Raw genomic sequence first — 24,351 nt, 5'->3', positions numbered from 1 at the left:
TTCTAAGTGTCACATCTGTACTTGTACTATATAATCTGTGGTTTGTTGGTTAACTATTTTATTTTGCACCTAACAAATGATATTGAAATAGCATTTCACTATTAAAAATTTTAAAATGTTAACTTCCAAAACATTTTTATCCATAACCAAAAGGGGAAACGTTTTAAAGGTATTGTTTTATATATATTATTTATCAACTAATAGGTTAAATAAAAATGAGGCTCGTTTATCTTATAAAACATGTTTATAAAACAAAATGTTCCATGTTTTCGTCAAAATTTGCTGCTTTCCTAATTTGCTTCGTGTTGAAAGAGATCGTTACCGTTAGCAAATATGAAAACTTTAATTATGAAAAATGTCATGCCGATCTTTTAGATATATAATATAACCTACTAATTGTCTTACGCTTAATGCAGCGTATCTCAAACAATAGTTAAAATATATTTGTAAATATTATTTTACATTGTATTAAAAACAAATAAAATTTTACCGCTTTCATTTTTCTTGTAGAATTAAAACAGTAACTATAAGCCACTTTATTTTAATTTTATTCTCAACCTAACCCATTACATTCCACTTTGTATATGGTTTTGTTTTATTTTACTTTAATTTAATTTAGATTTAATTATTCTTTAATATTATATATTTCATATGATGTGTTACATTGTAATTGGTTCACTGCTTTGATTATTATTGTATCACATTTTTTTAAAAGGGTTTTTTGAAACATCAAAGAAGAAATAAATAGTATAGGACAGGTGTACAAAAATTAAATATAAACATAAATATGTAGTGTTTAAAACTGTCTGAACATTTTGTTTATTATCTTTGTATTTAGTCTTCTTTGTATATTCTCACATGTAAAAATATTTTTAAAAGTACATTGTTAAGTGTCCTCGGCACAGGTAACCCCAGTGAAGTCACATTATTTTTTTATTAATAATTGTTTATAATGGAAAAAAATAAATAAAGGCGTCGATCTAATGGAAGATCAAAGTTGGTACAAAGCTCTCTGTCTCTGTAGTATATTCTTTTTCATTTTTGTTTACTTGATTCTTTCAGATTGTCCGAGAACATTACTTGCGCGATGATCTGTGGTGTGGCTCCGAGAAATGTGCAATTTGTCATCACAATGACGATGAGATAGTCTTGGAGAGCTCTCCTATATCTAACAATTCGAAATTTCCCTTTCCTCATTATATAATACTAGACACAAACATTATTTTAAATCAGATTGACATCCTTGAGGAAGATGCCCTAAGCAATATTATTATACTGAGTACAGTATTGAGTGAGGTCAAAAGACGTAGTACTACTGTATTTAAAAGACTTCAGGATATTATGCAAAATCCGAGAAGAAAGTTTTATACTTTCATTAATGAACATCACAAGTAAGTTTGCAACTTTGTATAAATGTTATGTATATGATATGATAATAAATTAAATAATTTAAAAAATAATAATACAGTCGTACTTGGTTATAACGATCACGGAAATAGCGAGATCTCGGATATAATGAAGAAACATTAGTTGACATTGTTTGCGGTTTTCTCCATACATTTATTCACTTTTATAATGAGCTTCTTCTCTGATATATCCAACAAAAATATTGTCAACAGTTGAGCAAAAACTCTTCAATTGTTTAAAAAGGTCATTTTCGAAATACGAGCCTGAGTAATAAAATCCTAATGCATCACAATTTACAACTTCTTTTGTTGTTTATGAATGACATCCTTGTTTCGGAAGTTTTTACAATGTTTTAAAAAATATTCTATGGTCAATTCATAATGAATGTTACAAGTGCGTGATGTCAGATAAGTTAAAACCTTACCCTTGAACTGTAAATATGACTACTAACAGAAGTGTTTCAATTTGCGAAAAAGTGGCAATTATTTGTAAAATAGAATGTGGCGCAAAATATGTTGAAGTGTGTAAAAAGTTTTCTCTATCCCTATCACATTGTGAACAAATACAAATGTTTATTTATCTGAACTTGAAATTTAGAAACCGGTGTGTTTGTTAGCATTTATTATAATTTTGAATGGTGACAATCAGTGACGGCCACTGGCTAAAAAATATGACGGTTCACAGTGTGTAATCCAGTGTGTAATGCTATCCCTTTACAATATTCAAATACTATTGATTTAAACAGTTGCACAATTTCTAATAATGATGTTTTCCGTTCTATGAACAAATTAACTAGTAAAAAGACCACTGGGCCTGATGGTATTCCAGATTTATTATTAAAAAATTGTAGCTACACTCTCTCTTAACCAATTTCATTCATGTTTAATCTCTCTCTGTCATCTGGTGAGTTTCCATCCTTATGGAAGATAAGTTATATAAGGCCTATTTTTAAATCAGGCGATAAATCTAATGTTAGCAATTATAGACCTATTTCAACATTATCTTGTATCCCTAAAATGTTTGAAGCTATAATTGCTAGCAAAATCACGCCCATGTTTAAGAATATACTGATCGATGAACAGCATGGATTTAGATCTGCCAGATCAACCACCTCTAACCTGGTAGATTATACCCAGGTTATTGTCAAAGCACTCGAAAATGGTCAGCAGATTGATGTTCTTTATACAGATTTTTCTAAGGCATTTGACAAAGTAGATCATAAAATTCTCATGTATAAATTACATGCCTTGGGAATGAGAGATCCATTACTATCATTTATTAAATCGTATCTAACTAGTAGGACACAAAATGTTCGGATAAATAACTATTTATTAACCAGTATTGATGTTACATCGGGTGTACCTCAGGGTGCTCATTTGGCACCCCTGCTTTTCAATTTGTTTATTAATGATGTTGCTAAATCATTCTCTTACTCTCGTTTTTGGCTCTTCGCGGACGACAACAAAATTCTCAAAATAATTCAAACTTTACAAGACTGCTTTCTTCTTCAATCAGACATTAATTCTTTTAACCGATGGTGTAAAGTCAATAAATTAGAACTAAATATTAAAAAATGCAAAATAATGTCATTTCATAGAACAAAACAACCAATTTCCTTCGAGTACCTATTAGAAAACTCCAAAATTGATGTAGTCAAGTCCATCAGAGATTTAGGAGTTGTTTTGGACTATAAACTGACATACAACGAGCATATAGATAATACAGTAAATAAATCACTGAAATTACTTGGCTTCATTAACAGAATATCCTCTGATTTTACTAATGTCCGTACAATCAAAACTCTTTATTGCTCAACTGTTCGCCCTCTTCTTGAATATGCCTCAGTGGTCTGGTCTCCATTCTATGTCAATCGCATAAATCACATTGAATCAGTCCAACATCGCTTGCTTCGAATAATAGCGTGGATGCTTGGACTAGAGAGAGATAATTATTCTTATGCTGAAATAGAGTCAATGTTAAATATTTCTAGTCTACAAAAACGTAGAACTAATATTGACTCCATATATATGTTCGGCATACTAAATGGTATAATCGATGTTCCATCATTACTGGGACAAGTAAAATTCAATATTCCGACTCGTAGATTGAGAAACAATGAAGTACTGTTCATCGATCAGCATAGAACAAACTATGGCCTAAATTCTCCAATGACCCGCCTTTGTCGTATTGTTAACTCAAGACAGGATCTGGACTTTTTTGGTTTAAGTTTACAACGATTTAAACGAGCACTAAATAAATAGTCCAGATCTTGTCTCGATGTCCCTTATGTTTGTCAATGCTTCTTTCTTTTTTCTTTAAATGTTTTAAACTACTCTTTTATTGTAATATTTAAACCTTATAAATTGTATACATGGACAATGTCCGTTAATAAATAAATAAATAAGTAACTTATGCTTTTTCCCTAAGTGCCTTATAAGGATGATTTTTAACCTAGGCTATTTCAAATATCATTTTTCAACATTCCACATCAATTTTCTTATTATCTAATGCATAAATTGTTTCAATAGGAAAAATATCCATACAAATTAAACTTACTTATTTTTTGCAGAAAAGCTCAATTTGTCGTTATTTTTATTTCCGAATACTTCAATTACACGAGAATTAAAATCCAGTATGGTCTGAATTCATTTTCTTTCGATATTTTAGCACTGACAATGCGTTAAGACGGTCCTGTGACATTTTGTTTCTTCAAAATGTTTGAACTCTTTTTAATGTGGAAAAACAATGTTCGATTGTAACAAAAGTCATGGGGATTGTACAAAATAATTTTAATAATTTTACACATTCGGAAAAAGACTCGGCTAGACCATTATTTAGAAACAACTGCAAAATTGAAATAGCACCGTCAGCCTCTCCAAAATCGTCTCGATTGTAAATTGTAATGAGTTCATTTTTTTATTTAAATTTATCCAAAACATCGTACGTCTAAACGGAAGTTTTAAAAATATTTTTAGGAAAATCGTAATGATATTTTTCAAAGTTTTCGCAGGAGAACAATTGTGCAGTAATTACATGGTTAAACAAGTCAAATCTGTGTTTTATTTGAACTAAAATAATAACACATACTTCTTTGCAAAATGTGGACTTAGTGGTTTTAATTCTTTTACTCGGAGGCTCATCAAATTCATCTGAAAATTCGCGTAAAGTTTGTATATACATTTCAAAATCAGATATGTATTTCTTAATTGACAAAGGGTCTATGTTTCGTTTTTGAAGTTGTTGAAATAAAATGTAACATTGTGGTAAAATTTTCTGGAAAAAAATCAACCAGTATAAAAATGTCTCGTCTTTTAAGTAGCGTAATAACATATTGGCTTGATTTATTGTAGAGATATCATTCTTATTTGATTTTAAAATATGATCCATACACTCAATTAATGAATCGGTGAACGTATGGATGGTTTTGACTGTTCTTGAAATAAAATTCCATCAAGTTTGTGGCGCTGAGGGCATTTTTTTGTTGACTATTTGACTGAGAATTTCGGTACGTTTAGCAGGGGCGAATGCTCCTTATAATCGATTACATGCAGCTTACCATATTTTTTTGACATCATAAGTAATGTTTTATAATACTGTAGTATTATTAGGAAAAAATATATTACTTTTCTTGGGTAAGTAAATTTATATATTCCTTTATTCCACACAGCGACCAGTTGCGCCTCTATTGGCCAAAATTATTACTACTGGATTACACGAGATTACTCTGCTCACTTTAAAATCACTAATTCAAATACGTCTTTAACCTAAAACTTTAGAATCTCGTACGAAAAATTACACTTGCGATTACAGTAAAATCTTGCAGCTTTCATTAATGCAATTTAGCCTTTTAATACTTTTTCATAAGGGCTAGTATTCTTTAAAATACATCAATTTGACTTTCGACAATCTAAGGGAGGTGACAATATACGCACTCGTTATGTGTGAGAAAGAGATAACGAATATATTTTGTTTGTCTTAGCACGAAAGTTACAATAATAAGTAAGTAATTGACAGTAATTGATCATACTTATGTTTCGGTGGTTTGAAAGTAAATTTGCTTTAAAATAAATTAGTATATTGATATTTTAATCGAAACGAATAGATATTTTAATCCATAATATAGTATAAATCCTTTAGTGGGTTTTAAAAAAAACAAAGATTCGCTAATTGTTTTTTGATTGTAATTCGTTTTTGTGCATACAATGGCAGTTGAATATTGTAGGTTATTCTTCAGTATCCATTTAAACTTTTAAAATTTAGTTAGAGTCATTATAAAAACGTTACTAGTGTATAGTGTTAAGAATAAATATATATGAAGAATTATAATATGTATAACTTATGTCGTTTTGTGAATAATAATGTGATATAAAAGTCGATGAAACAATGATTCTTAAAACGTAATTTATGTTTTGTTTGGTGAACTATCGTACTCGGTAAGGAATACTTTAAAATTATTTAATTATTATCATTTATTAAGAAATAGTGTTTTATTTCAAGACAAGTTATAATAGTCTGATTCAACCGAAGATGCACTGGTGCACTAATGAATTATCCAGTTTATTAATGACTTTTTCGACAGTTTGCCCAAAACGCGAAATAGCTGCGCGGTTGGGTCGTTACTTTCTAACGATGAAGGCGGGGAGTTCGAGTCCACAGTGGTTCCAATTTTTTTTTTGCAATTATGTTTTTTAAAATTGTATTTTTTAAATGAAATGTTTGTGCTACATTAAAAATATTTTTACTGAAACTATTAGCCGCTGGAGCCATTTGTTAGGAATTATTTATTAAATATAAAATAGACTGGTTTTTTATATGCCATACTACCGCTATGGACATTTTATCAGAATTTTCATGGCTTACCAATTTAAAAACTCACCGCTCGCCACTGACGTTTAGGCGATATGAAAAAGAAATTAGGAAATGCTTGTAGATTAGCGAAAAATCGTTGAAGCTCATTATTTTCAGACACAGCATTCCGAAAGATTAAATTGATTTGATGCGCGTAGCAATGAACAAAATAAGCCTAAGGAAATAATTGGCGATTTTTTGCTTGTACGTAAATAAACGTAAAGAAGATCGATGTGTTTTTACCTTTTGAGACAACTGAGTTAAGTCTTTAAAACCGTTTACTGTTCAAACCGAATCACTGTCGTAAATTAAACACGGAAAACAAAAAAAACTATTTAGTTTATCACATCTCCAGAAAGCATTATTTTATAAATCAAAATTAAAAGAACTAAATCAACTTTTATTTTTTAACTTGCACTGTTGTTTAATTTCTAAATTTGTTTTAGGCGGACCATGAGTTTTGATTGCGAGTTTTTTGATCAAATGATAAATGTTTTTTTTAAATGTATTCTACATTATAATTATTGATTGCAGTAATAACTATATCTTAGTTAGTAACTGATATGAGAGAATGTCTTTGATAAAATGATTTTATTTCTATAGGTTAGTTAAACACTATTATAGACTGTAAAGTTTTCGAAAAACTGTTGTTTAATCAATGTTCATTGTTATCATAATATTCAGACAATACTCGTATTACACATTTTCACAAAAAAAAAATAACCAAATTAACAATAAAACCTTAGTACTTTATTTTAAAACAAACTCGCAAGCTACAAAATTCAGAAACGTAAACAGATAAGATAAACGATCATCGGACTTATCGGGCATTTCCGCCAATATTCGGGAATGTTCGTAAGGGTTAGAGCGCCGCTCAAATGCTCGAGATCAGGGCAAAGGAGATCGTATGGAAGTGTCTCTGTCTCACGATCCAGCAACTTCACTCTTTCTTTTTATGTGTTTCATAGGACCCGTTTGGTGCGCCCACTAAAGCGCACCGTGGTGAATTGGATCCTAAAGTATGACCATTGACTCATATCAGTTCGCGCGTTTTTTGATAAAAATACTCGTACTTTTGTCAATATACATATTAATCCGAATTTTTTAAATATTTGTATACATTAAATTTTCATCCATGCATATAAGTATTTAATATTTTTTGAAGTCATGTTTGCGGATATGTGCTTTAAGTATTGCATATTATTTCACCGGTTCAGCGCTCCAGTGCACACATAGACCGACCGCCCTTGGTGACAATATGCAATGGCGATTGGATTTAAAAAATCTTTCTCTGGTATAACGAGTAATGCTTATAACGAGCAAATTCAGTCGGTCCCGTCTTCCTTGTAATAACCAAGTGCGACTGTACATTGGTAGTAAAATATTTTTATTTATTTAGTTGGTGTTTATTTTGTAGATTATTATCCATACTATTATCTTAATATTTTAATTAAACACTGCTTTGAGTCTACATAATATTGAGTTTTTGTTTTAAGAAATTAAAGAATATTTAATTTCTTAAAACAAAAACTCAGACAATTGGGGCCTTGTTCGTTCTTCTCATTCGTTTGAAAATGCCCTAACAAAGCGAAACAATTGTCCGATTTTTTATTTTAATAAGTAAAATTATTAGGCTCAAATCAGTGCTGAATTGAAATATTAATATTGAAATATTTTCATTTTACAGAGATACGTATGTAGAGCAATTGCCAGGAGAGTCGGCTAATGACAGAAATGATCGTGCCATTAGAGTAGCCACGGCTTGGTATGACAAACACATTTCTCTTAGCCTTAGTTCCAAAGTCAAGGATGATTCTAAACTGCGCGTCATTCTTCTGACAGATGACAATGAAAACTTTAAAAAGGCAGGAGAGGAAGGCATTATAGTAAGCAAAGGTATCATTGTCAAAACCGAACATTATAAAAATATTTACAAAACTTGATGAAAAAAGTTTCATCGGGTGAGGCATGTCTTATAAGCCTACAAATAAGACTAAAATTTGTGTTTTTAACCAATTTCGTGGGTCTTATTCACACTGGAAAAAGACTTGCGCCAATAATAGGTATTTGTAGGCTAAATACTTTAGCTAGAATATGTATAAGACCTATGTAATTAGATAAAAACACTTTAAATCATGAAACCGCTTTTAACATACCTGTTTGAAGAGTTTGTCTTCAACAGTTGAAATAAATAACAGTTCATGTAGTTTGAACTTATAATAAATGTAGAGATTTGTAACGCAAATATTGTCTAATAAAACAACTGAAAATGGATGATAATAAAGAAACAACATGATGGCTCATATGTTCCTTACCCTAAATGATTTAAATTAGTATGTATTTGTTTTGAAGAACAGTTTATTAACATTTTGAAACATGTGTTTTTTTATGTGTGGTTGTCTTCTAACATATTAAAACATTTAATTATACGGCAAAGTTTCTTGAAAATGTATGAAAAAATATTTTGATAAAAATGAACTACTTTGAATGACGTCACTAGTCCATATGAATCAACCAATTATAAGAGAGTTGTTAAATATTTCCGGTTTACTTACCGTCAACGGACCAATCATCAGAACTGACGGAGAAGAAGCGAACGAGAACTTGAGAAGTCGCACGCTGAGTAATTTCAGAAATACAAAACTTTAAAAAATCATAGCGCAGATAATACGATTCATAAAAATAAAAATTTGGCTTAGTTTATTATTCTATTAACAAATAAAAAAATCACCGAACTTCCTCGTTCAGTTCCATTGTATTAAATACAAAACAATAACGATAATTTAAACTCACTCATATGTTTGAATGTTTTCAGTAAGAAACTATGTAGTTGCGCTAATAGGGTGTATCGGTTTGGAAGATAAGTTATCTCACCGAGACTACGTGCTCGAGGATAGTAATAAGGAAGCTCTGTTCCCTCCTCACCTGACTCCCGCCCAAGTCCACGAAGGAATTAAGGGAGGGAAACTATTGCAGGGGTCCTTCCTCGCCTCAAGAGATAACTTTCTGGAAGGCTCTGTCAATGTTGAAGGATTTGAGAAGTTTGTATGTGTCTATTTATTTATTTAAATACAAATAAAATACAATTTATATCTGAAGCACTAACTTTGCGATTTTTCATTAAAATTAAAATAAAACAAATTTGTTTCTATCCACTTATTTTTGTATTTTTACCGGCCGGTTTCAAAGCTACATAAGCTTCTTTATCAAGGTATAATTTACTAATGAATAAAGCCGTATCCTCCTCCACACCTCCAACCTTTACAAGAACAACATAACAAAAAGACTGGGCTTTTATTAGCTCCATATGTTTATATTTAATATTTAGAAGACACTGTTAAAATAAAATAGGATGAGATTCATCAGTAAATTATACCTTGAGAAAGAAGCTTGTGTAGCTTCCAAACCGGTTGGTAAAAAATAAAAATAATAAGTGGTTTAAAACAAAGTTGTTTTATTTTAATTTTAATAAATAAAATAGTTTTTACTTCTGCTATTACATGAGGTATGAGGTTCGAACCCGGGTTTAGATCAACTTGTTTATTTTGTTTTGTTTCTTCAATATTATGCTGTCAAAATTATTGTAGTTTGTACAGTGTGTTCAAATGTTTAATAGCCTATATTATAGTGTTAGTGCTTGTCAGTGCCAAATAACGTACAACTTTATTTATGTAAAAAAAAAATACGGTCATTTAAAAATTGTATTTGAATTTTTTTTCTTATACATAAACGATGGCTCTTTCCACAAATATTAAGATTTATCACTCACACACCTACTGAAATTAGAAAGCACAAAGTTTATTTTTTAATAACTGGTATCCCCGAATAGATTTATATTTTTTCTGCTTACGGTAGTGGTCTTGTTGAGCTGGCTTCTCCATAGTTTGTCTATTTTGAAATGTGTTTCTTTTTATCCTTCAAAATGATATTGAAAGCACGTTTAAAATAATTTCGATAAAATTAAACTAAATTTCAAATTCGATTCAATAAGCATAATTGTAAGCATTACATTAAATTCGGTCTGTGGTTCTGTGGCTTGTATTTTGGACTCACGAATCAGAGGTCCGGGGTTCAAACCCCACTCTACCCCAACTTGATTTTCATTTTCTAAAAGTGAGTTATTTACATCTTGTTGAAAATGGCCACCAAAATTGAAATATTTGGGCAAATTATAAGAATATTAATATTTGTTTTTCCTTCTAAATAATAATAAAAAAAACATATTTCATATATTTTGTTGATTTAAAAAATAAAGTACAGTGGTGCCTCGCATAACGAACGCCTCGCACAGCGAACGCTGCACACAACGAACTTCCTTTTCGTTCATTTCACGATTCATACAACGAACTTCGCTTCACACAACGAACTTCGCTTCACACAGCGAAGTCGCCCACTTCACACGATCACTGCCGATTTATTGCATCCTTCCGCGCAGGCAGTCGTTAGTCACTGAGCAGTACGCTTAACTTACGCACGTGTCGCAGCAATCGTTGAAGAGGATGTAGAGGAGCTTATTGAGGAACACAAAGAAGAGCTGACAACTGAAGAGCTCCAAACACTTCTGGCCCAACAACAGGACAATGCTCAAAGGGAAGCGTCATCTGATAACGAGGAGCAACAATCAAACAATCAACCAATTCCAACTGCTGACATCAAGAACATCCTGGTCAAATGGAAAGCAGTTCAGGAGTTTACCAATGCCCACTATCCGGATTCCGCTGAAGCAAACAGGATCAACGACCTGTACTCCGATACTCTTGTCCGTTATTTCCGGCAGATGTTGAAGAAAAGAGAGAAACAAACGACTTTGGACAGGTTTTTCACTGCACCATCGGCCAAAAAGCGGAAAATGGATGAAGATGTGCAAGATTCGATTATTTCTTAAAATTAAAAAATGTGTGTTTTTTTCATTATGTTTTTAGATGTATCTAAATAAAAATAATAACAAAAAAATTATCTTTTTTTTATGTCATCTTACCATATTTTATGCTACAGAACGAATGATTTTTTTTAACATGTATTGTTATGGGAAAACGCGTTTCACATAACGAACTTTTCGCATAACGAACTTGCTCCTGGAACGAATTGAGTTCGTTGTGTGAGGCACCACTGTACTTATAAAGGTTAAACAAATATTTAAAAAACCAATTTTTAAAAAATAATTAGTACATACAAATTCCTTTTTAAATTTGTATTAATGTATTATTTTATTTAAAAAAAAAATATTTCTGTAGTTCGTACATTTTCCTTTTATAATGTTTGTAAACTAATATTTCTAGATCATTTCTATGTGATTATAAAATGTTATTATTTAAAAACATCTTATTTACATAATTGGTCTTAATAGTTAACTTTGTTTTTAGATTCTTGTTCAAGGCAGAGTGGGATTGAATCGTGCTGTCGACGGAGATATCGTAGCTCTCGAGTTACTGCCAGAAGACCAATGGACAAGTCCGAGCGAGATAGTTTTAGAAGATGTGGAAGAAGACCCTGGAGATTTGCTCGAAGACGAGAAGCTTATTCTATCGGATGAAAAAAAGAGCAAAAAGAAAGTCGTGGAAAAGCAACCAACTGGAAAAGTTGTGGGAATCATAAGAAGGAAGTGGAGACAATATTGTGGTATTCTGCAACCCAGCATTATAAAAGGTAATTTTAGAAATATTTTAATATAAAGCAATGACATATTATTAAATAGACACATTACAAGCGCGTAGTAGATGGCTTTCAAAATTGCCTTCATTCTCTAATGGACGGAAAAATGCTTTAATTTCACTGCTTCTGTGAGAAACAGAATGGACATATTGTTTTTTACCATTATTTTGTATATTTGATTATGTGTAAATCTAAATTTGTATAATTTATATTTTAAAAATTATTTCTAATTATCTCTTTTGCATTGTATTCTTTGGAATTTAATTATTTATTACCTATACCTTTTTTTTCTTGATTGTTATTCTATCTAATCCCCATTGCATATTGTCACTAACTAAACAAATAAATATACATATAGTTCATACAGATAATTAAAAAAAATAAAACTATAAAGGAAAATTGTAATATTGTTGACATCATACAATTTTTTAAATTTAAAATGCAGATAAATAAACATTCTTATTTTTCCTCAATATTTACACTGTGGATAAGAAGATTTTCTACACACCTCAAGATTTTTCGCGCCACATTCTATATCACAAATAATTGCCACTTTTTCAGGAATTGAGACACTTCCTCTTGTTAGTAGTTAGTATAATTCAAGGGTTAGTTTTAAACTGATCTGACATCACCCACTCGTATTGTTTTTTTATGCACTGACGTTGTAAAAACCCTCAATAAGGATGTCATTCATAAGTTACAAAAAAGTTGTTAATTATAATAGGGTACCGAGCCGGTACTTTTTTGCACACAATTTCAACCATGCACGCCATTTAAAACATTTTTTTTATGTTGCCAGCAAAAACACCAATAAGGTACTTGACACTTACATAGTGTCATAAACGTCATTCGATCCCGATGCCCAGCGGCATCGGTTCTAAGTTAGCCGCCCGCATTTTTGATCGGTATGTCCGAGAAGTAGCTCGTTATAAAAGTAAATAAATGTATGGCGAAAACCATAAACTAAAATGTTGATGAATGTTTCCTCGCTACATCTGAGATCTCGCTATTTTCGGGATCATTATAACCAAGTTCGACTGTACTTTATACTTTTGTATTTATATAATTTTATTGTATTTACGTATGAAATTTTTAAATGTTTTTTTATCATGTAATATGTATTATATATATTTTGCTGTAGGTAATACTCGCCATCTCTTTGTTCCCGCTGAGAGAAAAATACCCAAGGTCCGGATAGAGACCAGGCAGTCGGAGATTTTGAGCTCGCAAAGGATCATTGTGGCGATAGACTCGTGGCCACGAAGCTCCCGATACCCACTCGGCCACTTTGTTCGCGCTCTTGGGAAGATCGGTGACAAGGAAACTGAAAACGAAGTCCTTCTTTTGGAGCATGATGTTCCTCATAGTAAATTCAGTGAAGCTGTCTTGAGTTTCCTACCCAAACTTCCATGGATCATCACAGACGAAGTAAGTTTTATTTATAATCAATAAAAAAAACAGTTTTAGTCAATGCATTTTGTTTATTAAGTTATTTTAAATTATTTGTTTTATTTTAGTTCTTCATTATTTGTATCATCGATCGAATTTTGAGGCAAAGCTGAAATAATCTTTTCTTTCAAAACCTTTACATTAGTTGGTATGATTCCTTTATAAATTTAGTAAGTCGAAAATCTTACCGTTTACTATTGCATTTACGAGGTTTGATTCGCGTCGTGGTTGATTAACAAAACTCAATTTTGTTTTTCTTCTTTGGACGAGTATCTCCAGATTTTTTAGTGCTTCCTGATTACGCTGTAATATGTGTATATGTTCATGTTAGTACTGGAGTTATTAGATGAAAATAAAAAGGTGAATGAAACTACTCAAGTTATGTTTTTTTAGGCGACAGTTAAATAATTACATTTTCAATATCCCATTAAATATCTATAATTATGAGATAAAAGGGTATTATTATATTGATTTAAATAAGTGTCATTACGTATTAGAAGATGATACCATAAGGGAAACCCAGTGCTCACCTTTTCTGTAAATGTAATAATTATCTAAGTAATAGAATATGTGAAATTCTCTCAGATATACGTAAGAAAAATATAGGATCTCACTTATTCATCAATATTTAAAACTCGTTATTTACCTAATTGTTTTTTAGCTTTTATCAATTTATCAAAATATGTAGTTATTTATGAACAAAATCAGTTGTCTTACTCGAACGTCATTTAAGAGCCTCTCATATGATTCTGGTGTCCTGCATCGTTTAGTTTTCTCCCATGACTTAAACAGTGGAATGTCTCTAATATTTATAGACCTCTCTATCTCTCTTATTTCTGCAATAATCAAACATTATTCCACCAAATATTATGGCTCTACAACATACATATATATGTTTGATGCTGTTTTTGTTCCAATTACAGTGCCCCATATTCCAAACGCAATACACCATCAGAAAAGGATGAGTTGATTAAAACATGTTTTATACCTTCAGCTTCCAATTTCTTAAGTTGTTCTATAGCTTCATTCTTTCCATTCTTTATAATTTCCCTCTGATTTCTCACCATATCGATTGTGGTTTGGATGCATCTAATTTCCAAATATAGCAAATCCAACTCTTTTGCTTCTTTTTGTAAGTCCATTTGAAGCTGTCTGTTTGCCACAAAATATAATATTTAGTCAAATGATCATTTAGAGTCCATTATTATCATTTGTTTTAGATATTATTATACAGTATAAGAATATGCATATTTCAAATTAAAGTTGATGTACCTTGGATATTCTGTAAATGATGTAGAGTCAGCCTGGATCTTTCTTACTATTTCTATAAGATCGTGGAGTTTTTCACAAAACTTCGGAAGTTGTTCAACTGTAAATTGCTGTCTAATATCTCTTTAAAACAAAAATATGCATTATTTTTCTTTGTCGACATCAATTATTTCTGGACATTTTTATCTATTTAAAATTTTTGCATAAATTTTGAAAATTACTATTGAGTATCTTAATAAGTTAATTACTACACTGTTAATTACTGATCATCATCGAATTTCACTCACATGTACTACTTTTTATTTCCTTCTCTTGATTGATTGATCACAAATCGACAATACTGCAGTGAGGGATACAATGAAAACTTTTAAAGTTTCTATGTTTTACTATTTTTGCAGTTTGATTATAAAGAAATATAACATTTTCGGATAATTAGTTTTTAAAAATTAATAGTGAATACGCAAAACTGAAGAAAGACACAAGTCTTTATAAACAGTTTCGGGAAAGGGGTGGGTGCTTTCATTGTACACTTTAGGTCTGCGTGTGTGAAAGGTTGTGTTTTTCTTAGTAAAAACTTAAAAAATATGGTGATTTTGTGTACAAATTATATTTACACATACCTCTTTTCTGTCAACATTATATCGAACGTAAATTCTTCAGTTTCTTCTAAAACATTTTTTATTTGATACTTTTCAGCGACCACCCAATTTTCATTGTCCTTTGTATTAGTTTCACTTGATTTATCCTCATTTTTACTATTGCTACACCCTTGTGAAATTGGCGGACTGTTTCTAAAAGACATTATTTTATAAATAATACTACAAGCTATCAAAATAATGAAGTATTCACTATAAACACAGTTAATAGTTTCTTACACTAATAATTGGTCTTCAGCCAATGGTTCTGATATTGGAACATGAATCAAATTATTTACTTCATGACTGAGAACACTAGTGGTGGAAGATTGTTTCTTTGTGTGTTTGAATAATTTGTTAACGAGATGTCCTAATGTCTTCATTGGCTTGCTACTAGATGAACTCAGATAATTCTTTGAATTATTTTCCATTTTTTTTAGTTTTAATTTATTATTTTAAAAATTGCAAATTTATCAAATCATGCTAAGTTAATTTTTTGAAATCTTATTTGACTAAATATTTTTTTATGTCACATTAATGTTTTATTAGTGACTTTGAAAAAAGAATCTTTTCAAATTATTTTAAATAGTACCTACTTACCAGTAATTTTATTTGTTTTCAATACATATTTTTTTAGAAAATGTTTCAATAGTTTTCTAAAAATAGTCATCTTTTTGTTTACTAGAATATTAATTTCAGTATATGATACTTGCTGTATTCCTTTGCAAAACTCTAGAAGGTACATTATTGTGCACCAAAATGATGGATATTTTCTTGCTTCTTATCTAGAGCTATCTGCGTTACTCAGGGTTGATTTGTACGTATAATCAAATTTTGGTTTTAAAATCCCAACAACGTGAATAATCTTCATAATTTTTTTCAGGATGTTGCAAAGCGTGTAGACCTGCGTCACATTGATGTGTGTTCAGTTGATCCCCCGGGATGCACGGACATTGATGATGCGTTACATTGCCGTGCACTGCCCAACAAAAATTACGAAGTGGGTGTCCACATTGCAGATGTGTCGCACTTTATTCGGCCCGGAAATGCAATGGATAAAGAGGCGGCCCTTAGAGCAACTACAGTGTACCTTGTAGATAAAAGGATCGACATGGTTCCAGGTATTTTGAAAGATTATTTGATAACATTGTTGTATTTATAGTTTATGGGACTTTATTGCTTATGTTTAGTGTTTGACTTTATCGCAGCTTTCTTATTCAGATGTTATCAGTAGCTGCAAGTTATATTAAGTTATATTCTGTAGCCAAATGTTTATATTTATACTCGTCACATCTCTAAGGACCCTACTAATTAATGACTTGTTCTTGGAGATCAAAAATAACTTTCTGATGGTCTACCATGACGCAATAAGGAACTTGAGCGCTTCCTGTGATAAAATGCAAAAATGTTTTTCTGAAACAATACTAGCATTCGATTATGTGGTGAAATGTACAAAAAAAACATTGAAAATATTCTAGTGTCATTTTTTTCCTATTCCTGCCTATAAATAATGATGTCACACTTGAGACGTTATCATTCTTCGTATCGAATCCACGTCCAGATAATAAAAATGTAAAACTTATAAATTTGTTGCTACAAATATTTTTTTGTTTACATGTTTGTAATTAGTACAAATTTCAATAAATGAAACTGTTTATGATTATTAACTTGGAAAATCTTTTTTAAATTCAGATTTGCTGAGCTCTAATTTGTGTTCTCTTCGTGGTGGAGAAGAACGCTTTGCATTTTCGTGCATCTGGGAAATGGACAGTGAGGCAAATGTAATTCGTACAAAATTCCACAAAAGCATCATTAGGTCTCGCCAGGCGATGACGTATGAAGAAGCACAGCTGAAAATCGACGACAAATCTCAGAATGATGCACTTTCCAAGTCACTCAGAATGCTTAATAAGTTTGCCAAGATCTTGAAGAAGAAAAGAATCGAAAATGGAGCCCTCGTCTTGGCTTCAATGGAAATCAGATTCCAGGTAATCTAATTTAGTTTTTATGATTTGCAAAATATCTCCATTTTGGAGCTTTTTTTAAATAGTCATAAATTACTGTTTGAAAAATAAGAATCAATTAAAATCGACTTCGGACCTCTTCATGAGCTCACCTCACCCACACAGGGACGAATCATCCATATAAGTGATTATGTGCAGCTTACTATTATATTTGACTATCGATAATAATTGTTATTTATTATAAATTACTGCCACAGTTTATATATTCCTCCAAAAGTAAATTATAATCAGCGCGCCCAGCACCCGGCCTGTTCTCACTGAATAACGAAACTAGCAGATTACTTCAGCTTATTTCTTCATAGAAATATGTACTCTGTATTTAAATTCGTAAAACAGTGTCTGTTATTTCCTCCTTAAGCAGATTACAGATATCTTTGAATGATCTTTGAAGATCGTCTATTTGAAAAATAGTATTCCGGACATGATTTCCTAAGGCCTATTTTCCTTTAATATTATACAGTTGAGATGTGGCACTCAACTGCGACATGGCTCTTTTTGACATTGTTCATTTCTAGGATTCGGCACAGAGCTTCGTGTTAACATTTTAATCAAATTGAAAATAATATCTACTGAATGTCATTGTGGTATTTTTAATAAACTTTTGTCCAAGTGTTGTATTAAAAATAGTGTAGAATGTAGCTACTTAGATTGCGAAGTTAATAATAATTGCTGTTTGAGTTGATTTGATAGAAATAATAATTGATAATAATAATAATTGTCGGCCTCTGTGGTGAAGTGGTTAACTTGCTTGAGTCATACACTGCAGGTTCCAGGTTCGATTCCTGTTGAGAACATCAAAATCAAAATATGATTTTTCTCAAGCCTTAGTGTTCTGTACTATAAATTCACCTCTATAATTGGACCTCTTGGCATGTTGCGGTGCAAAATAATAAAATTAATAAATAAAAATATTAAAAAATAAAATTAATAAAAATAATCTTCTGTTGTCAACATAATGTTCACAGATCGACAGAAAAAACGCCATTTATGTATTATTACTTATGTGTACCTATATGTAGGTACACAAATTTATGAACATTTTTTGTAGATTACCTATTAAAAAAAAAAACACTACTCGCCACCGCTATCATGAGACCATTAACCCAGTTTACCATTTTTATTTTAATGCTCCGATAGAATTTATATTTAGAATTACCTTTTTTTAACTTTCCGTTTCTAGGTGGACTCTGAGACTCATGATCCTATTGACGTGGAGGCTAAGAAAATGCGGGAAACCAACTCCATGGTTGAAGAGTTCATGTTGTTAGCAAATATTTCAGTCGCTCAGAAGATTGAAGTAGAGTTCCCCGAGTGCGCTATGCTACGTCGCCACCCTGAACCACCGCAGGCTAACTTTGACCCACTCATTAAGGCTGGACTAAATAGGGTAGGTTCATGAAAAGACAAACCATTTAATCCCGCATTTCGCATAGAATGTGTCAAAAATCGCAAGCAATTTTCTAACAAAAAAAGTAGTTTATAGTTTAGTTTTAATCTCAGTTTACATTGAATTTTTGTGAATTGATTCACATTAGCAAGTTTATAAAATACTTTTCAACTTTGTGTAAAGTAATAAGTCCTGTGAATTAAAAGGAGTGAACGGAAAAAAAATGCTTTTTGCAACAGAGATGAAGAACATTATATCATTAGAAGGGAATATGAATGTTGGAACATTTCATTGATTGGTTTAAGTTATCACTTTACACTCTGTATAACATTCACCATTCTGCCAACATAGGGACATTCTATATTCCCTTCTCTAAAATGTTCTTCATCTCTGTTGTAATATGTTAATATTAATGACTCGCGGGGGGTTGAATCCAGCTCTTGTCTACAGGAATTTGGATAGACTCAAAATATTGTTAGTTTAAGTATATCTTTAACTCATATTTCGGATGTTTGTAGCACTAACTTTGTAATTCATTGTTATGTTTTAAAGGTATGAATAAAATTACTTTGTTTTATGAACTACTTTTTTTATTGTCACAACCGACTAGTTTCAGCAACTCGTGTTGCCCTCTTCAGGGTTATATAATAACTAAATATACATACCTAAAAGAAATAGTGAACAGTGGGTGTCGTCAAGGATAGATGAGGGGGTAATTGTGTTTATGGTTAGGTTAGACTTTAAAGGGAAAATATTATACCCCACCATAAACACAATTACCCCCTCCTCTATTCTTATCGACACCCTTTGTTCACTGTTTCTTTTACGTGTGTATATTTAGTTATATAACCCTGAAGAGGGCAACGTGAGTTGCCGAAACTAGCCGGTTGTGACAGTAAAAAAAGTAATTCATTTAACAAATAGATTTTATTTATACCTTTAAAATACTAATAGCTCATTTCCCTTTCTTTTTAGGGATTTGAAATTCAAACATCGACCGGAGGTCAGCTAGCAAATTCATTGAATGAAGCGGTGATTCATGATAATCCATTCTTCAACACAATGTTGAGGATTCTAGCAACTCGGTGCATGATGCAGGCTGTTTATTTTGCCAGTGGTTCAGTTGGCAAAGCTGAATTTTTCCACTACGGTCTCGCTTGTCCCATATATACACATTTCACTTCTCCGATCAGAAGGTAAGCAAGAGACTAACCCATCCATTATTTCTTCTTGTGATTTTGCTGCGCTAAAAGTATTTTAAAATTACAAATTACTGTGTGTAAATAATTAATTTTTAATGGGTTTATTTTCGGTTATTTACAGATATGCCGATATAATAGTCCATAGATTATTAGCAGCTTGCATTGGAGCTGACACCACATACCCTGAATTGTTGGATAAAAAAATTACATCTAAGTTGTGTGAGAATCTGAATTACCGCAACAGAATGGCCCAGTACGCTGGTAGAGCTTCCGTTGCTCTAAACACACATGTAAGTACTTTATTATTTATCATCAAAATTCAAGGGATAAGCCACATTGATTGGTATATTTAAATTTCCAAATTTGCCTATCTTGCATTCCATCAAATTCAGTACCGAAAATGAATCCTCCCTACTAAAGAAGCAAAGCAATAAAGATAATAATAATTTTTTTAAATCTTATTTCGCCGTTTTCATGAACATCCGAACAGTGAAACATAACTGACAAGAAGCAAAGAAAACATGGGATTAACTGATGTTTACTGTACGAACCGCTGACTTGCAGGCATTTTACCACATTATTTGACATGACCTGGTTGGATTGTCGGAAAGACACTTTTTTTATATTTCTAACATTTAAATTTTAAACCACACACAATTATAATTTGTACCTGCTAAACGTCAAGACACACTAAACTTCGAAAACATGGCTACCCCGGAAATTGTAAATCAATTACCGGTTGCAATCATGATTGCTCATGGTTGCCACAACAATGCTATAATTTTAGTGTCTATTGCAAACTCGTGGTCACATACATAAACCCGTGATGTTGCAAAGCAGTTCATTTTTATTAAAACCATTATTATTATTTCGAGAAACTTGGCTGCACAATTAAATGCTCTTATTTTTACCGTGTGCAATAGATGGCATTTTTAATATAATTTTATGTAGTTAGTAATTTATATTTAAAAAACCTAAACAAATAACTGCAACAGCCATTTGACATCCACTTATTGTCAAAATGTCACAAAGCGCTTTTAAGTTCTGAGAATTCATCAAAGGACTTTATTTAGCTAATGTTTTTTTAAATTTTTTATGTCATTTCCAGCTCTTCTTCCGAGGGAAAGTTCAACGTGAAGAGGGATATATTTTATTTGTCAGGAAAAATGCCCTACAAATTCTTATTCCCAAATTCGGCCTAGAGGGGATTTTGTACCTGACTAGCAAGAAATTAAAAGAAAATCCGAAAGCTCCCACATTTACGTACAACGAAGAGGTAACTTTTTAATGTAATTTTTAGACTCCATACGGAGTTAAATAAAACACATCTTTGGCACATCTTCAGAAATAAAATGTTTATTTTGAAGATACAAATTTGATTAAATTTACTGTATAAACAAAATATGTGTTAACATTTAATGACAAGTTTTACAATTATTTTGATTTAGCACACTACAATATTCTTTGATTTTACACTCTTCAGGAACATACCCAGAAGTGTGGCAACATTGTTTTCCACTCCTTTGACCCGGTAACAGTTCAACTCAGTTTAGACTCCAGAAATGTTCAGCATGAAAAACTAGTTTTTGAACTTGTCACACCGTATATAGAAGGATTCAGCGTGCCGCAATCTGAAGATGTAGAATGTTTAGAAAGCACCAAGTCACCCAAGAGAAAAGACGACAAACCGAAAGTATCCGAGAGTGAATCATCCACCAAAAGTAAAAAGAAACGGAAAAAGTTATAAAAACGTTTATTATAATATATTTTAAGTACTTATTTATGTACATAAATGACTTAAAATGTATTTTCTATTCAGTAAATATTTTTTACAATTAAAACTCTTTTTATTTTATTACTGTTTTTTGTCACTATGATATTTTCTATAACCTCGTATTTAATAACAAAACAAATGAAAGTTTTTTCTTTTTCAAAAATCGACTTAAAGAAACAAATATTTTTTAACTTAATTATTTTCTACAATTCTTTGAATAATTATGTAGTTTCTATAGTATCCCAGATTGATAACATAAATGAAAATATTTACAAATGAGATTTTAATAATGGTCAGTTGGAACCGGTCCTCTGTCCTTATTTAATATTGTTTATCTATCATACATTATAGATTTTAAAGCGTATATTAGAAAAATCCCGCTTTTATACTTATAATATTTCAATGTACTTAGGTGAAACAATAACTTGGAAAGAATAAAAAAAAAATTATATTATGATAAATCAAAAACGGTTAATGATTTGATTGTATTATCTTTTCAAAGCAATATTTTATTACTCTTAGTTATTTCATATGACTTGGAAATTTCATAAAACTTTTGATTTGTAAGTATAAATTAGTTATGACTAGAAAACGAAACAAGACATTTAAAAAAAAAGGTATGACATGCACATCACAGGTTTCATATTACATCACTAGTCCTAAAGAGCAGTGTCGCAAGTAAAAAGCAGATATTAATGTCAATTAATTTTATGTTTAAATATGAAATAGTAAAATACAAATAGATTTGTAAATTTACTAGAAAACGAAATAAATGTAAGCAATGCTAAATTTCGATGGGAGCTGTGTAAACTATTGTAGGCAGGGTTCGAAGGGCATATCGTAGACGGCAATCCATCATCACGTATGTTATGTAATATCACCGCCTAAGTCATCCAGTTAGATCATTTGGTGGTAAATATGTTTATTAGAAAAACAAAACATTTTTAAGTAAGATTTACCTAAATGTTTAAAAAAAAACATAATTTTACTAAAACGTTTTAATCTCTCTCCCACAGTGGGTCAAATTTGAGTAACACGGTGATAGATTGTGGTTGATGATATATATATCACTGATACATATCACAATATACATCATGATATTTATTGCTAATATATCAATGATATTTATAATTTAGTAGGTGTCCTTGTTTTGACAATCCATTCCCTCGTTTCTCCGTGTTAAACATTATTGAGATACCCTGGCACCATAAAGTTGCATTTGTTGCCTTTTGTGGACTGGAATGGGAATTCATCCAGAGTAAGGAGAATAATATGCAGCAACGGCAGCTCTAGAGAGATACTTTTCATTCTTTGGTTTGGTTCAGTCCAAACTTAGAAATTGACAGTGTAATGAAAAGGCTGCGGAACTGGTATTCCTTTTTAATATTTTAACCAACACTCTGAAGCCAGACATACTGATTTAAATCAGGTTGGGGAGGCATTGGTGACAAATGATAATGAAGATTCCTCGTCGTCCGACGATATTCGAATAGTTAACTTGATAAAAGATTGTGCCTTGAGGTGATTTTTACAAAAATGGCTGTTGTTGGATAATTTATATAGAAATAGTTGGATAATTTATATAGATATATATATATATATAATTTAAATAGTATATATATACTGTATTGTTAAAATCTATTTCCCATTAGTATTCATACAAGTCGTAAGGACTTGTCAAGAGAGGTAACATTATACATGACAGATATAGTAAAGGCAATAAAAGGTATCAATGATAGCGGGACACCAAATGCCGAACACTTTAAGTGGATCGGAAGATCTGTTGACGAATTACAACGGTCCGCCTTTTCCTGACGTGTTTTCTGTGGTTTCCTCGTCACTAGAGCAAATGCGGAGAAGCTCCTGAAACAGGTCACAGCCGAAACATCCCACCCGATCCTTACATAATATATCAACTAAATAACTAAACAAAGTTTTTCATTGAAGTAAATTTAATAGAATAATTTTTTTTTTTTTTGAAGTAAACAATTAAATAACTATCCCTTTGAAGTAAATAATAAACCTTGTACATTAAAACCAAGGTAAAAGAATAATGCAACTCACATATTAAAAAAAAAAAACTATTCATACAAAATAAAAATGACAGTTTGAAATAAGACAGGCGCCGTGGCACAGTTGGTTAGACAGCCAACTGTGAAACTGGCGCCGCGGGTTCGATTCCCTTCAGTTGCAAGATATAAATTCAAGAAAGATTTTTTCCCAATTGGTCTGGGTGTTGTGGTGTATTTTTCATAACCTCCTTCCATATCCCCTCTTGCCCACTTGCTGACAAGCCTCTAAATAACGGCTTTGCGGGTTATTGAATTTTTTTTTTTCAAAAATCGCGATATGTATCAGATATTTTGATATACATGTATAAATATCATGATATTTTCGAACCCTGATAGTAGGTGCGATTAAAAATATTTGTGTTGATTACACAGACATAACTTTCTAATGTCGATCCACACAAAGTTAACTAAATGTAATCCTAAACTTAAAAAACTGTTTTTAAAATTATGATACAGAAAAATTTACACGTCTTTAATCAGCAATTTTTAACATATCGTCAGTGATTAAAAGAAACAAATTAATATATATATAATGTAAAAATACTGCGTAACCTGTTTTTTTTTTTATGCAAATGTTTTACTACAGTAAATTCATTATAGGGACTGGAGAGCCGTCAGTTTTAAACATTTTT

General features: G+C 31.3%; 2 protein-coding genes across 3 annotated transcripts; one reads left to right on the top strand and one right to left on the bottom strand.

Annotated features, from left to right (window-relative positions):
* Positions 1–36: 36 nt before the first annotated feature.
* Positions 37–21,714, top strand: Dis3 (exosome complex exonuclease RRP44-like protein Dis3). The gene is made up of 13 exons (XM_088223697.1): positions 37–169; positions 1,063–1,391; positions 7,943–8,151; positions 9,071–9,300; positions 11,619–11,901; positions 13,049–13,335; positions 16,144–16,381; positions 16,953–17,248; positions 18,465–18,671; positions 19,647–19,867; positions 19,995–20,163; positions 20,982–21,149; positions 21,357–21,714. The coding sequence occupies exons 1-13, from the start codon at positions 116–118 to the stop codon at positions 21,618–21,620; spliced, it is 2,955 nt and encodes a 984-aa protein (XP_088079823.1). The 5' UTR covers positions 37–115; the 3' UTR covers positions 21,621–21,714.
* LOC148283330 (uncharacterized) lies at positions 13,369–15,797 on the bottom strand. 2 transcript variants are annotated; one of them, XM_088223699.1, is made up of 7 exons: positions 15,501–15,797; positions 15,246–15,416; positions 14,629–14,748; positions 14,345–14,508; positions 14,074–14,192; positions 13,545–13,659; positions 13,369–13,465 (listed from the first exon to the last, which is right to left on the bottom strand). In XM_088223699.1, exons 1-7 carry the CDS (start codon positions 15,689–15,691, stop codon positions 13,416–13,418), a joined length of 930 nt encoding a protein of 309 aa, XP_088079825.1. In that variant the 5' UTR covers positions 15,692–15,797; the 3' UTR covers positions 13,369–13,415. The 2 variants fall into 2 exon arrangements, with proteins under 2 accessions (XP_088079825.1, XP_088079826.1); XM_088223700.1 differs by having other exon boundaries at positions 15,246–15,410.
* Positions 21,715–24,351: the final 2,637 nt, after the last annotated feature.

Source organism: Micrasema longulum, unplaced genomic scaffold (genome assembly GCF_059751315.1).
Source record: "Micrasema longulum isolate JH-2025_06_02 unplaced genomic scaffold, ASM5975131v1 h1tg000248l, whole genome shotgun sequence".
NCBI classification, from domain to species: Eukaryota; Metazoa; Arthropoda; class Insecta; order Trichoptera; family Brachycentridae; genus Micrasema; species Micrasema longulum.
The sequence above is the reverse complement of the archived record's forward strand: the minus strand, read 5'-3'. Positions and strand labels throughout refer to the sequence as shown.

Excerpts from the sequence above, each read along its gene's own strand:
- LOC148283330 (XM_088223699.1), bottom strand. The coding sequence starts at position 15,691 with ATGGAAAATAATTCAAAGAATTATCTGAGTTCATCTAGTAGCAAGCCA. Across the intron at positions 14,749-15,245 it reads ATAATGTTGACAGAAAAGAG|AGATATTAGACAGCAATTTA; the intron begins GTATGTGTAAAT and ends TTTGTTTTAAAG. Across the intron at positions 13,466-13,544 it reads CGTAAATGCAATAGTAAACG|CTTTGCCTCAAAATTCGATC; the intron begins GTAAGATTTTCG and ends AGATTATTTCAG.
- Dis3 (XM_088223697.1), top strand. The coding sequence starts at position 116 with ATGTTAACTTCCAAAACATTTTTATCCATAACCAAAAGGGGAAACGTT. Across the intron at positions 170-1,062 it reads AAAGGGGAAACGTTTTAAAG|ATTGTCCGAGAACATTACTT; the intron begins GTATTGTTTTAT and ends TGATTCTTTCAG. Across the intron at positions 18,672-19,646 it reads TTAAGGCTGGACTAAATAGG|GGATTTGAAATTCAAACATC; the intron begins GTAGGTTCATGA and ends CTTTCTTTTTAG.